The sequence below is a fragment of the Aulonocara sp. 'chitande type north' Nkhata Bay genome, linkage group LG4 (assembly GCF_057382095.1).
Source record: "Aulonocara sp. 'chitande type north' Nkhata Bay isolate Kocher_YH1m ecotype deep benthic linkage group LG4, A_spYH_male_GT1.1, whole genome shotgun sequence".
Taxonomy (NCBI): Eukaryota; Metazoa; Chordata; class Actinopteri; order Cichliformes; family Cichlidae; genus Aulonocara; species Aulonocara sp. 'chitande type north' Nkhata Bay.
This window is the reverse complement of record NC_141347.1, coordinates 32,375,118-32,389,432: the sequence shown is the minus strand read 5'-3', so window position 1 is coordinate 32,389,432 and position 14,315 is coordinate 32,375,118. Positions and strand designations below refer to the sequence as shown.

General features: G+C 42.4%; 2 protein-coding genes and 1 long non-coding RNA gene across 6 annotated transcripts; 1 reads left to right on the top strand and 2 right to left on the bottom strand.

The window, feature by feature from the left end:
- Positions 1 to 234: 234 nt before the first annotated feature.
- On the top strand, positions 235 to 13,824 carry rundc3aa (RUN domain containing 3Aa). Of its 4 annotated transcripts, none has more exons than XM_086289947.1 (11): positions 235 to 499; positions 8,360 to 8,487; positions 8,703 to 8,836; positions 8,942 to 9,027; positions 9,225 to 9,314; positions 11,010 to 11,090; positions 11,184 to 11,349; positions 11,435 to 11,592; positions 12,196 to 12,309; positions 12,411 to 12,517; positions 12,862 to 13,824. In XM_086289947.1, the coding sequence occupies exons 1-11, from the start codon at positions 393 to 395 to the stop codon at positions 13,002 to 13,004; spliced, it is 1,314 nt and encodes a 437-aa protein (XP_086146073.1). In that variant the 5' UTR covers positions 235 to 392; the 3' UTR covers positions 13,005 to 13,824. The 4 variants fall into 4 exon arrangements, with proteins under 4 accessions (XP_086146073.1, XP_086146076.1, XP_086146072.1 ...); XM_086289950.1 differs by having other exon boundaries at positions 237 to 499; positions 8,360 to 8,475; XM_086289946.1 differs by lacking the exon at positions 235 to 499 and adding an exon at positions 4,473 to 4,637.
- On the bottom strand, positions 2,085 to 7,094 carry LOC147333033 (uncharacterized). The gene is made up of 2 exons (XR_015128864.1): positions 5,523 to 7,094; positions 2,085 to 4,453 (listed from the first exon to the last, which is right to left on the bottom strand). It is a non-coding gene; the product is annotated as an uncharacterized LOC147333033 (long non-coding RNA).
- zwi (zwilling) lies at positions 2,085 to 7,996 on the bottom strand. The gene is made up of 2 exons (XM_086289951.1): positions 7,111 to 7,996; positions 2,085 to 4,453 (listed from the first exon to the last, which is right to left on the bottom strand). Exon 1 carries the CDS (start codon positions 7,783 to 7,785, stop codon positions 7,537 to 7,539), a length of 249 nt encoding a protein of 82 aa, XP_086146077.1. The 5' UTR covers positions 7,786 to 7,996; the 3' UTR covers positions 2,085 to 4,453; positions 7,111 to 7,536.
- Positions 13,825 to 14,315: the final 491 nt, after the last annotated feature.

The window sequence follows — 14,315 nt, the reverse complement described above, 5'->3', positions numbered from 1 at the left end:
TATTTTATATTTAGCCCTTTGAAAATTCTGTTGACCCCAGCCTATCTGCCAATGTAAGGCAAGATATAACACATACAAACACATAAAAACATCAGCAATCACTTTTTTTGCCTGACACCGGAAGACTGGAAATTCCAGTATAATTCATGAATCTGTGATGAAAACGGGAAGATGGTTTTATTTTGTAAGTTTTAACCGGAATGTGCACTGATAAATACGTGTAACTTGGTTCTAGTCTCTTAGATCCCGTCCTCCTCCTCTTCCAGCAGCGACTGTAGCAGCATCCGTGACTCCCCGCAGAGGACGGCCGGTGTTTGTAGGACTCAGGGCCCGCGGAGGGAGAGGTCCTGGCCTGGGCACGAATCCCGAAGAGGCCCCGGGGCCGCCGCTGGATGGAGTCGGGCTGTATACAGACAGCAATGGCTATGGGTCTGACATCGAAAAAGGCGTCTGCTCGGAGCGTCTGCGTGGAGCGAAAAAACCTCATCACGGTCTGCAGGTATACATCACGACACCACCGACGTGCCGTATTTATCAGTAGGAGCCTGTCCTTGCAAGCTGTTCGGGTTATAGTTTCACCAGTATGCTCATCATGAAGGTTTTTTTTTTTTCATCCAAGAATTCCACCCCTGCGTTCATTCCCAAAGTGAAACAATGGCAGCAACATAAATGGAAAATATTACAGAAAAAAGGGCCACATTTCTAGAAAGGCGAGGGTTAAGGAGGGGGCAGGTGCGTGTTCACCTTCACGTACCTTCTGTCATCACACCCAGTTTAATAGAAACAGTACACAGTAGACTACAGAAACCACTCAATTATCCAGGGTTTGTTTTTAAATGCTCGTTTACGGCTTGCAGGGCTTCTTTTTTCTTTCTTTCTTTGCTATGATGTTAATCTATTAATTCTGTCTGTCGTTTAAAAGTACAGTCCCCTGCGTGTTTGTTTCTATAGCAGGAAATGCACCTTCAAGTGATTCAAGTGATGAGTGTTGCAAAATCAATTGCAGAATAGGGATGAAGGGAAGATAAGCCAGTCAGCAGCAGGTCTCCTCCTCCATCATGGTGAGCTTCAGTGCCTGAATTGGACAAGGGCATTTGGGGCAGTGCAAGGACTCCTCCCCACATCAGGGGCCCTCCATCCTTCTCCATCCAGCCTAGAGATGGCCTCTGACTGATTGGCTCTAATAAATCACTGTCTTCTGCAGTGAGGTTAGCACTGTAAATGTGTGAGCTGACAGCTCACACAACGAGAGCTCTTCAGCTGCACAGTAAGTGCAGTTTTATACAATAATGTAACACCCTCCTGGTTCCAGTCTGCACATTATTACATCACGTGTGATATTTAGAGCTTTAACAGCTTCCATCCTTTTTGACCAGAGGCTCTAATTTGCATGCTTCCACGTGAGACCAATGTTTATATTCATATAGAAACAATAAATGTAGCAAGACTATTAAAAATAGCCCAGAAATCTTTTTTCTCTTTTCTCTTTTCTCAGCACTTCATGACCTCCTTGCATTAATTTTGTAACCTTTCAAATTAGGCACCCCTGATGTAAAAGTAACTCTGCTCATTTCACTGAAGGCTAATTAACTTTTGGACCATGTTATCACAAGTTCTCAGAGGCCTAGGTGCTATTTTCTCAAACGTCTTTTGCACAAATAATCATCGCATCCCAAAGATGGACAACCTAATACTGTACAAGTCTAGAAAAATGCCACAAATATCCACATCTCAGATGTTTTTTTTGCCTTAAAATAACTTGAACTACCCATTTTGTAAAAATATGTTGCTGATTATTTTCCTTTCTCTGACATAACTAGGTTATAGTGACCTTATCCTACTTTTGGAGTACTAGTTAATTATGTGATACCCACAGAGACTGGCAGGAAAATGCTGCTTTGATCATGTTGTTTTGCTCTCATAAAATTTACTACTCCTCATCTTGAATTGCAAATTGACTATAATCATAAAAAGTGTTCATAAAAGTGGCATCATGCGTCTGAGCTCTGCTGTATTTCTTGTAATTTATTGCACCGTAGTGCTAGAAACCACCAATCAAAACAGAAAAGGACTCCAACATGGACTCACAGTCAAGCATTTTTATTCCAGTACCTTTATATCGAAGGTCCTGCCTGCGTTTTAGTGGCATGTACAGTGAGGCAAAAACACACAACATCACAGAGAGCATGCATGCAAAGAAAGAAAAGTTCTCACAGTGGACACAGACAAGGATTAGCAGGGACACAAAAACACCTTTGTTTTCAGTTTCTCCTGACTGTGCTAAGACAGATTTAATCATTTAAGCGTTTTAAAGACAAAGAAACTGGACAAGACAGAAATAAATCTCAAACAGCTTTCCATCAGTAATGCTTACTACAACAACTTTTTTCCATTTTCTAATGAACAACATGACATTGATTAGGTTCACTTCGAGGGCAGTTTCTTCTTGGCATGTCCAAGTTGCTGCCCGATCTCCCTGCTCATGGTGTTTTGGACCTTTTTCATGTTGTTCAGGTCAGAGCTGATTCACAGGCTGCTCGCTGATCGGATAATGAGGAGAGAGCCTGAATCAGCACCGTCCCTCTGGCTGTGCATTAGTGCAGGCAGGGCATCGTGTTGCACGATTCAGGATCCAGGCTCTGTCGCGGTTGTTGAGATGCAGCCATTCCCACAGCTGAGTTTGTGACATTAGTGCTTAATTAGTTCACCAGGCCAAGCTATTATTTACCCTAAGTGTGTGTGTGTGTGCGCATTTACTGCATATATAAAGTCTGCCCTCTTTTTTTTTCTTACTGCAACATCATACATGTTTAACATACAGTCAGCACACACAGAGATTAACATTTCTACTCCCAACAATTCCTTTAATGTGTTGGCATCAAAGTCCCGGTTAAAAGTGTGTACACTTGATCTGGCATGATGTGGGTCACGAGTACCAGCCACAGAAATCTGACTGATCTTTGCTCAGTGTTTCAGTGTCAAACCTAACAGACCAATCCTATTTTAATGAGACGTGCTGTATCTACAGAGAAAAGAATGGACAAAAAAAGAATAACAACAGAGAAAAATAATAAGAGATGGCTATTCTAAATAGTAAGTAAGAAGAATGCTCCTTCTTTTTAGGTTAGGGGGACTTTTGAATTGCCAGACATCCCAAAAAGTATCTGAAAACCCAAAAAATCTTTTTAGGGCCACGTAGAGACTTGATATTTATGACATCCACAGTGGTATCAGTATCGTACTGAGCTGGACTGTTGTCAATAGCAACAGGGTTCATCTAAATGTGGCTTTTTGCAGCGAGTGGAGGACATTCGTGCAACTCTCGGATTAGTGTTGTTTATCTGAGCTCAGTTTGACAAAATGTTTGGGGATCAGAAGAAGGAAACCAACCGGCTTGTGTTGGTTTGTTTTTAAGGGCGCTTTCCATCCGTTAATGTTTAAAATTGAATGTTTTGCTGCTTTTTTTAGTCTGGCTAAGAGCTCTCTTGCTGCGGTCCGTGACAGGAGAAACGGTGCTACTGTAGGCATGGTGAACCTGAGAAAAAAATAGATAAGATGAGTGAGACAAGTCTGATGTGAAGAGGTATCCATGCAGCCGCTTCCTGTAAACAAAGAGAGCTGGGAGAGAGGCAAGAAGGGAGGGCGATGTGCTGCATGTTGGCTGAGCTCTGAGGCCTTCTGGGGCGTGGCTCAAGAGAAGAGAATAAAATGTTCTGAACTGTAGTAAAGCACGCCTGTTAGACGTGCATCGGCAAGAGAGTCAACGAATATTTGAATCTACGTGTGCAGATGGAGTAACACTAATTTTAATCGTTCAGCTTCCGTGCAGCCTTCTTTTGCATTTTTCCTGATTTCTGATCCTACGCTTTTTTCTTTTCTTTTTTTAATTTTTCTTTTTTTTTACCAACACCGTCAAGTATTTGAAATTACAGCAGAAATGTCTAGAAGTTTGGCTGAACACTTGGACACCACTCATCAGCTGATCTGTCTACACTCTCACTGTTAACTTCTCCTGTTATTCCTCATTTTTACCCCTCTGTCATACTCTAATATCTGATTCACACTATCTGTGCTTCTCAACACCCTCACTGTCCGTCGTACGCCGTGATCCCTCTACACCTCCTCTGACCATGAAACACTTCCTGGACACTTGGTCACAGAGGGGATCGGTGAGAGAGAGACACACCCTGCTGTAGTTGTTTTTTTTGTGTGTGTGGTTTTTGTTTTACTTTTTCTTTTTTTTCTTTTTTTTTTTCGTCATTGAGGATTTGGCCCAAATTGTGATTTGAAATATTCTTCGGAGCACAAAGCCTTTTCTTTTTCATGCCAGTCCAGTGCAGGACGCCTCCCCCGACAGTCCACGATGATAAACACAGCACTGGCTGGCGTTGTGCAATGCTTCGGCCAGTGAGGAGTTCACCTGTGTCATCTGATCCTGCTGGTTATGCCAAGGCTAGAAGACAGAGACAGAAATAAGAAGACAGAGAAAGTAGTCAGGGAAATGCATGTGAGGGAAAATAAATAAAAATGAAAGTCGAGAAAGTTAACGTGAAGCTTTGTGTTTTTAGGTTAGACATCTTTGCTGATGAATGCAGTTTTGGTTATCCCGTGTCGTGCTGCGGATCAAACGCAAGTTTGTAAGTACAGTAGAGGGGTGAGAAAGGAGAACAAGAGGGCATTTAACAAGAGTTGAGAGTGTGCTTGGCATTGATCCAGGCTGAGTGAGAGGTTGCACAAAAGAAGCTTGTCAGAAGGCCCTGCAGTTGTTTTTCAGTGTCAAATCGTACCAAGAACATGTTGCTATTCCACTCCATCCATTTGCATTTGAGGCACGCCAGAGATTCCCCTTCAGATCAAAGGACTTCAGTTAATTTACAATCATCTGTTATAATATTCCTGTTAAGATAACGTTGCTCTCACATTATTAGGTCAGACAGGTTTTTTACAGCTGTTGATATTTTGTTTTTATGATTTTAAATGCTGTAACTTTTGCTAACAAGAAGCTGTTACATGTTGGTTCGTATACTGAGCGTCCAGACCCACTGCTTGGGTTTCCATGGCATCTAGGCTCTGCACAGTGAGAAAAGATTTGATGTAATGCATTTTTCTGACTTGGAAGCATCACAAAGAGGAATTGTACTGTGAATTTGGGTGAATACGATTTACTGTTCACTCATTATCTCATATTTTTGACAGATTAGTACATTTCAAATTTTCTAACTTTTCTTCCTGATGGGATCCCTTTAGACAACATCAGGTAGTATGTAGCCGATTATTTTGTGAAGCTAAATCGTAGCTGTCGCCCCCGGTCCCAACACACAATATTTGTGCTTATTTCGCAATACCCACCAAGTGGATTTTTTTTATTCAGCAAAAGCAGTTTTAGCTGCCCAGCTGAAATAGAGAACACACTTGAAGAGATTCAGCCTAACATTCTGGATTTCTGGATCTATTATCCATTAATCTGCTGATCTACATGGTTTTTCAAACATTTTATCAGACAAAATTCAGATGCCACTAACCTGTTTCTTTGATAAATCCAAAGTGACCTGACAAAGTCAAGGCTCGAAAAGTAAATTTAATCCAGTTTTTGCTCTCAGTGCTGATTCCGTCGTGTTATCCATACGTCCTCTCTGATGATTCTTATTTTGAGTCAGTCCCCCCACCCCGTGATGCCGTCTTCTCTCATCTAGAGCGTCTTGCGTTTGGGGAAGATGGCTTTCCGGAAAGAGGTGCTGGTGGTACCTCTGCTGAAGGACGCACTGCCCAGCGAGATCTTGGTTTTCCCACTGGTGATAGTGGAGGAGCCCAGAGATGTTGTGCTCCTGCCCCGGGTGATGGAAGAATTCCCCATGGCAAGCTTGGTCTTCCCCCTCTTTATTGTGGTGTTGCCCAGGGTTAAGGCTGTCTTCCCCTCCGTGAAGCTGGTGTTGCCCATTGAGGAGAAGCTTGTCTTCCTGACCCAGATTCGACGGCAGGGTTCGGGACTCACTAGACGCAAAGCATCGCACACTCATGCAGCACTCTATGCTCTGCAAGCCCTCGGGAGTAATAGTAACATCAGCTACAATCCAGAGTGGACCAGAATGCTAAGCGTGGATAGTGCGACCCCCGTGTCGCATAATGCCTTCGTTGAGCTCTTCAACGTGGGCTTTGGAAGGCCACATACCACCCATGTGTCCCTGTGAATGGACAGAGGCAGCCGTAGGTGGCCACAGCCTATCTGGGGGGACTGGGACAGTAAAGCGATTGTCCCAGCGCCACGACGACACCGGACGGTTGAAGGAGACATTGTTGCAAAGAGGACAGTCTGTGGTGACATCACTTTCTTCTGAGCCATTGTTCCCTATAGCCTGTGATTGTAAGATGTTCCCTTTGTGTACAACTGTATGCACCATATGTGAAATGAGTTGTACCGTGTTGTTTTAAAGGAAAGGGACGCTGAATGTGCTCATGTTCTCCATATGTATGTGAAGCTTTGATTGCACCTCTTCTGGATTTGTGCCGTCCCTCCGTTTGGAATATGGGTGTGGTTCCTTCAGTTGGTGTTTATTATCCATTTGAAATCTTGCTGAACTTTTTGAACTCGTGCAAAGTTTTTATTTTCCTCCCCTTTAATGTGTTACAGATCTTGAAATGTCTACATACAAAACAGTCAAGCTCATCAGTGTTTAGACATGTTACTTTTATAAGCACTGTTACATCGATCAACCTTTACAGTCTTGGGGGTGAAAACTGGATTTGCAGTGTGGGAGCTTAGTTATGGAAATGTGAAGTATCAGTCAGTCTTATCAGCAGAAAAAAATACCACATTCAAACCAACGATGCGGACGTGTTGATGCACAACATGCAGGAGAAAAGTGCTGATGAAGAGCACACACATACTCTTCTGTCTCCACATGCATCACACACATCCCCTCCCTGCCAAGTCAACACACCATAAATCGTCATTTCATCAATGTCACATTTGCATAACATGCTCAGCACTACTTTGGGAATGGGACGGCTCGCTTTTGATTGCGAACCTATTAGATCTGCAGGTCATTATCATTTTTTTATACACATCATAGACATAGCAGCTCTTTTTATTGATTTTGAATCACTACTGACCTTCTAAAACAGACCATATAGATATATCCATGGGTTTTTAAGTATGTGCAGGATTCAAGTGTGAAAATCCCAGTAGATGTTGCTATGCGTTTCTTTGCCCCTGACGAGAGTGGTTTTGAACACAGACACAGACTTGGTCCCATGGGTGCAGGTCAGGGTGGTGAGAGAGCTTGTAGTCTCTCCTCGTGAAACAGAGGTATTGCCCACTGCTATGCTGGTTTTGCCCAAAATTGTGGTGGTTCTGCTCCAGGAGATCGAGTATTTACCCCAGGAGATGGTGTACTTATTCCTCAGGATAGAAACCCTCCCTTTGGTGAAGGAGGTTTTGCTTGACGAAAATGTAGTTTTCCACTCATTGTTAGAGTCTTTTTTGGACTGCTTGGCTGCTTTGGGTGTCTTAGCCCTGGCTTCGGGGGTCCTTTCCATTTAGGTGTTCCTCCGCTTGGACGTCAAGGCTTTACGGAAGGAGGTGGTAGTGGTTCCCCGGCTGAAGCTGGCCCGTCCCAGAGCCACAGTCGTCTTTTGCCTTTGGATGGTGGAATCTCCCATGGAGGTGGTGGTCACTCCCCTGAAGATGGAGGAGTTGCCTAAGGAGACTGTAGTCTTTCCCCTGGCTATGGAGGTGTTTCCCACTGCCAGGGCAGTCTTGCCCTCTGTGATGCTAGTGTTGCCCATCGAAGCCGAGGCAGCCCGCCCGAGCCTGTGCCTGGATGCCCGCTCCTAACATGCACGCTGCATAGCGTTCCTTCTGTGGTGCAGCCGGTGGGGTGAGCATGTGAGGTCAAAAGCCAAGCTAAAGCTCCAGCAGCTGCCCTAAATAGATCACACCACAATGTATAGATAAGGGGGAGGGAATTATTTGATCATTCTTTCATGCTCGTCGGTCCCTCAGAGAGACAAGACCCAAAGGGACCTGGAAGCACAGCACGCACAAAGGCTGTAAAGACAGGGAGTTAATTGTATTGTTTTCATGATAACACTGCCAAAGCACTGAAGGGGTACATTGTGCAGTACACAAGACAATTGGGGTGACCTCAGTATGATAAGATGGCGTAGTTCCCAAAAAAAGAAGAAAAAAAATCCTCTCAGCTGTTGTTCAAATACAGTAGTACATTTGTCTGCTTGGTTACAGTACACAACTGCATTTCATGTGCAGCACAGCCAACTAAGAGTCCAAACCCCTCACACATTGCCATCAAAGTGTGCAGTATTTGTCTAATTTTTCTTTCTCGGTGCACTTCTATTTCAGATTCTCCGTAAAGACTCTCCTCGAAAAGTACACAGCAGAGCCCATAGATGACTCATCTGAGGAGTTTATCAACTTTGCTGCCATTTTAGAGCACATCCTCAGCCACCGCTTCAAAGGTAACACTGCAGGTAACATACAGGAAAGATGGACAAAGTTAATATGACTTTCATTGTGAAACAGTCGAAATATATTTGAAATAAAAATGCAGCAGGCATTCTCGTCAAAAAGCCATAAAATGGGTGCGATTACACAGTCAGCTGGATTGTTGCTGTGGGTGCATATTTTAGTTTCACTTGCTGTCAGAACACAAATGATTGATTGGTGTGTTTTAATATTAAACCAGGTTCTGGCAGCTGGTTCAGCTCAGATGGACAGCGCAGCTTCTGGGAATACATCCGGCTGGCGTGCAGCAAGGTGCAGAACAACTGCATCGCCAGCATCGAAAACATAGAGAACATCAGCACATCACGAGCCAAGGCAAGGAGATTTGTATGCACTCTAGTGTGTGTGCGTGTCTGTTTGTGTGCGGATGAGTGTGAGAAAAGGTCCTCTGTTCCCACTCGCTAATGCGTCGTCCTACAGGGCCGGGCGTGGATTCGAGTGGCGCTGATGGAGAAACGTCTCTCTGAATATGTGTCCACTGCTCTCAGAGACACAAGAACAACAAGGTTTGACTGGATTCTTAATTTAAACTAAACCTTTGGTTTAAAATGATCCCCAGTCCTGTTTTCCTTCACTTCACATTCAGCGTCTCAATACGAAACATCGCTTCTATATACAGGGTTTTACTCCTATGAAAATGAATGTAAATACTCAGTATGATAACTAGAAATTCGGAAGTGATAATCACCTCTTTACTTGGCAGGAGGTTCTATGATGATGGTGCCATTATGTTGAGAGAGGAGGCCACAGTGCTGACTGGCATGCTGATTGGACTGAGTGCCATTGACTTCAGGTGAGGTGGAGCTGTGCAGAGACTGTGACACAGAACACAATATATTTTGAAAGAAGCACAGACACCAGCCCAGGCATTTTAAAATCAATATGGTATTACGTGGAATGCGGTAAGCTATCATAAAGTGGAGCTATTATCCTTTCATTATGCTTTTTCCTTATTTTCTGTAAAATATAATGCCCTGCAAAAGTCCTAAGGTACCTCTCATCACTTTATATTTTTCCAGGAAAACAGGAAATAGGTGGAAGCACATGGAATTAGAGGATATAAGGCAAAAACCGAGTTTGTACAATTCTAACAGGCTTGAAAGTCACATTGACTTTCAAGCCTGTTGTGACCACTTTTTTTTTTTTTATTTAGAGCCTGGACTCTCTTAGCCAAGCTTTCTTGTCATTTCTTTAAGTAGTCCTCAGGAGTAGTTCTCCAGGCTTCTTAAAGGACATTCTTTTTTGGATGTTGACTGCCTTTTGATGATGACCCCTCATGTCTTCAGTAAGGTTGAGGTCCAGGCTCTGTTGAGGCCATGGCTGATAGTGTTCCATTGTGTGTTTTCTATCCAAGTATGCTTTTACAGCATTGGTTTTGCGTTCGGAATCATTGTCGTCCTGAAAAATGAAACTATTGCCAATCAGATGGTGTTGCATGATGGATCAAAATCTGTTGGTACTTTTCTGCGTACATAATGTTTTGACAAGATCCCAAACGCCACTGGATGAAATGCAGGATGGTTTACTGATAAGAATGACTTCTTGACAGCCACTCTTCCACTGAGACCATTTCTTGTGAGACTGAACAGTAGATGGATCAGCTGGAGCGCAAGATGTATCTCTCATGCTCGTTGTCAAGTCTTTGCTGGATGTTTTTTTAACTATTTCTTATGGGCTTGACTTATAGATACTTGTTGATAATTTGTCAAGTTTCTATAATTTTGAAGGACACGCTGCACTCCCACCATGCTGAGATATACCAAGTGTTTAGCCAATAGCTCTTTGGGAATCACCTTGTTGGTGCAAAAATAAAACTGTGTTGTCTGTGGCATTTTTTTTATATATTCAACTAAATAAACTGGAACAAATGATGTGTTTTTGCAGCAGTCTGAGTAACAAAGTGCCTAAAGATACTATTTTAAAACCAGTTCTTTGCTAAGTTGTCTGTTATGTGTGGATACAACACTTCTTTGTATTAAGTAATTAAGTAAACACTTAACACTAAACACAACTTAACAAAGAGTCTTTGAACTCTCAACAAAAATTCTTTGAAAGACCTTCAGAAAGCCTGAAAAACTTCTGCACAAGAACACTTTAAAAAATCCAAAAAGTCTGGCTTCTTGGAAGTAAAATGTAAATGAATGAAGTGTTGCTCAAAGCCTTTGCACAGCAATATATATACTGATACAGTGGTGAATACTAATACTAATCATGGCCAAAGTTTCAAATAAATAGGTCAGCTTTTGAACCAATAAATCGTTTTAAATGTTTGCTGTCAGACAATTTTTTTGCCTTAGTGTTTCATCTACATGCCTTTAATGTTGTGATCTAATTGACATTGTTCTGGGATGGGAGCCAATTAAATTGGCCAAATTGTCTCAAGGGAGAGTAGCTAAAACAAATTTTCCAGTAGTGTAGGCATGTTTATTAATGGATAATGTACACAGCACTTTCCATTTCTTTTTCTTTTTTATTTTTTTCCGTGTAGTTTTTGCCTGAAGGGCGAGACTCTGGATGGGAAATCCTCGGCTGTGATTGATTATACGCCCTACCTGAAGTTCACTCAGAGGTGAGCGCTCATCATGCCACTTCTAACAATGCATGCATGCATGCATGCACAGGAATGGGGTCACATTAATACTCCAGCCTCTCTCTTGTTTAGCTATGACTACCTTAGTGATGAGGAGGACCGGCGCAGTGTTGACAGCAGTAACAGCGAGGAGAGCGTCCCTGAGCATCCCTACATCCCTCTGGTGACAGACGAGGAGAGCTGGAGCAACAAGTGTCGCAAGATGGAACAAAGATTTAAGATTGTCTATGCTCAGAAGGTGACTCATAACAACATTACATATCTGATCATTGCTATGAGCATCGGCAAAGAATTACCTGCCTCATTCAATATGTGTTATTCAGGGTTATCTAGAGGAGCTGGTGCGCCTGCGGGAGTCACAGCTGAAGAACGTAGAGACGGAGAACAAGCGTCTGAGAGCCAAGGTGGAGGAGCTGACAGTGCAGAGCCAACAGGAGAAGAAGGAGCTGGAAGCCATTGTGCTGGAGCTGCAGGCACAACTGTGAGTTAGCACATACAAGCTTGGCGTTACATTTGTTCGTTTGCTCTTTCTCGCACAAAGATTTCCATTATGCAATGTATTTACATGTTGGGCCAAGTTTAAAAGGGGAGCTAAAACTATTGTTTTAATGTAACCTCACAGCTTGGGACAGTTAGATTCTGACTTTTAGTTGACATAACAAGTTTGCTTCTGCTTAGAAGAATAAAAGACACTATTACACTGGCTTCTGACGCTGTCCTCATGAAGAGACTGCAAAGGTTTATGTCTGTAATACTTTGAATATATTTAAATGTTGTAGATATAATATAAAGAAACACAACCTGACAAAAAAACCTGCTTCTTTCAATCCCCAGTTTTCTACAATTCTCACTGATCTTGTTGATGTCTGTTAGTTTTGAGGGTCTGTTGTAAAATCTGAGGATGATTCTGGATGTTCAGCAACACCAGGGTCTGTATTTAACTGACAGCTGTTTTAAAGACTACTATAACAAACTATGGATGCTTTTGCTTGCTGCTTCTGTCTTTGATGTTCAGGCTCATATATTTGTCTACTAAAACTAAGAGTTTTTGGAATTTAATAATTTTACTCTTTGCTGCATTCAGCTCTGCCCTCATGCCCTGTGACTCCTCCCACCTGGCTAAAGATCTCTCCATCCCACTCATCAACCAGTGGTCAACCATCACAAACAACCAACGTGATGTCAAACTCTTCCGCAGGTGAGCTTAAATAAACAGCACAGCTCTTTTTTTTTAAAACATATTGTAATACATGCTCATCCAGACATGTTTGTGTCTTGGTGATATTCTGTGAAAACTAGGAGGAGCTTCCACAGCTTGGAGCAGCTTTCCGCTGAAGTCAGTCTGAACTCCGACTCTCAGAAGACTGATGGGAGGCAGAATGGCGACGCTGCCTGGACCTCTGCAGGTAATAATGTTTGTTGTAGAGCATTTTAATGTTACTCTAGTGATGATATTATCTTTCTGTTTTTGTAGACAGTATTTACTGTTAAGTAAAATGCAATTTTATGCAGTGGCAGAGTCGATTTTTATTAGCTGCTTTTATACTTAACAAAGTAACCATAATCCTGCTCCCTCCTCTCTGCACAGCTACATAAAAGCCTTTCAGAAGCAGCCACCCATACACATGGACATACATATTCATAACAAATGCAAGCTTGACGCCCATTTATAATGCCTCATGTGGGCAGCTTAAACTATGCATGATCACAAGTTGAATTTTATTGTGTTCTCCGTGTTATGTTCCTGCAGGAAAAGATAACACTCCTTCCATGCTGGGTCTGTGCGGCTCTTTGGCCTCTTTACCGAGCTCGAAGTCTCTGGCAAGCCTCAAGTCCAGTGAGTGTTTAGTCAACATCAGCACTGAACCCAGCCCTGCGCTCTCTCCCAGCTAGGAGCTTCAAGACCAACAACAGCCGAGATTGAACCCCAGCCTGTCTGCCTTGCTGCGTTGACCATGTCCAAACACCCTACCAAAACCCTGCTCTCATCTTATAGCCACCTCTATGGGATAACAACAGGATCTTATGACACCACATCTGGATTTTTGTATATGAGAGTGAAGTTGTCATGAAGCTAAAAGAGTCTCTCTCTTTTGGTTGTTTCCTTTCCCCTCACCTTATCTTTTCCTCATATCCCTCTTTGTATCTGTCAATCCCTTCATCTGAAATCATGCAATGCCTCCGGGAACACTTGTCAGACATTTTCCAAAGCATCCAGTCGCATCTAAATTTTCCCATCTTGCTCCTTATTTGAAAATCGGTATTCTTCTCATGGTATTCTCTGTGTATTTGTGCACCTTTGGCCATTTTTATTCCATTTTAAGTGTAACCAAGACAGCACTAGCAGCTCTTTGGATGCAGAGACAGATGTGATGATCATTTTAAGAGATGCAGATTATCCATATAAAGTCAAGAGGGTGGGTGGTTAAACAGGCTGCCCTTATGGTGTCATAGCATCGAGACGTATGCTCTGTGTGACTGAACGGTATTAGGGTCTGTCACCCTTGAAAGTGCTTATCATTCCTGCCTGGCTAATCAAACAACACAAACATTTTCAGTAGGTTTAAATCTGTGCAGCTATTTATGGATTCTTTTAAGTCTTAAAGTACCGCATATGTTCATTTATCATCTCCAACAGTATGTTCTTTTTACACGTATGCAGTACGTTGAGTTATTTTGTTTTGTGTTGCAATAAATTGCCTTTTTCCATGAAGTGTGTCTTTTAGTGTGTCTTAGAAGGAACAGTGGCAAAAGCAATGTAGATGTTAAGTAGGGAGTTGCATTGCTGTGGCTCCATCTGCTGGTTAAATATATTATATAAATATCATATAACTTCTAAGCCTTTGGGTTCTGCAACAAATTAGAGTACTTGCATTTTCACACAAAATGAAAAAAACAGACTTTACTTCCTCTAAACGGATCAAAACATCTTTTTAAAAATTCCAGCTTTGACATAATAACCTGCAAGAATTATTCTGCTGATGAGTGTTTGATAGAAAGGCTGAAACTTTACCAACTTTATAGTCAGTATTTCATGGCTGATGTAAGAAACAGTTGAAACAGTAGTAAAAGAATTCCTGGAGTTGATAACTCATGATAGACAGATCTGACTAGTCTATGCTGATCGTGGGCGTCCTGACATGCTTTGTCCTCACCAAAGCTTTTTTTGTTTTTTCAGAGGGCACCACAATCCTCCAGCAGTCA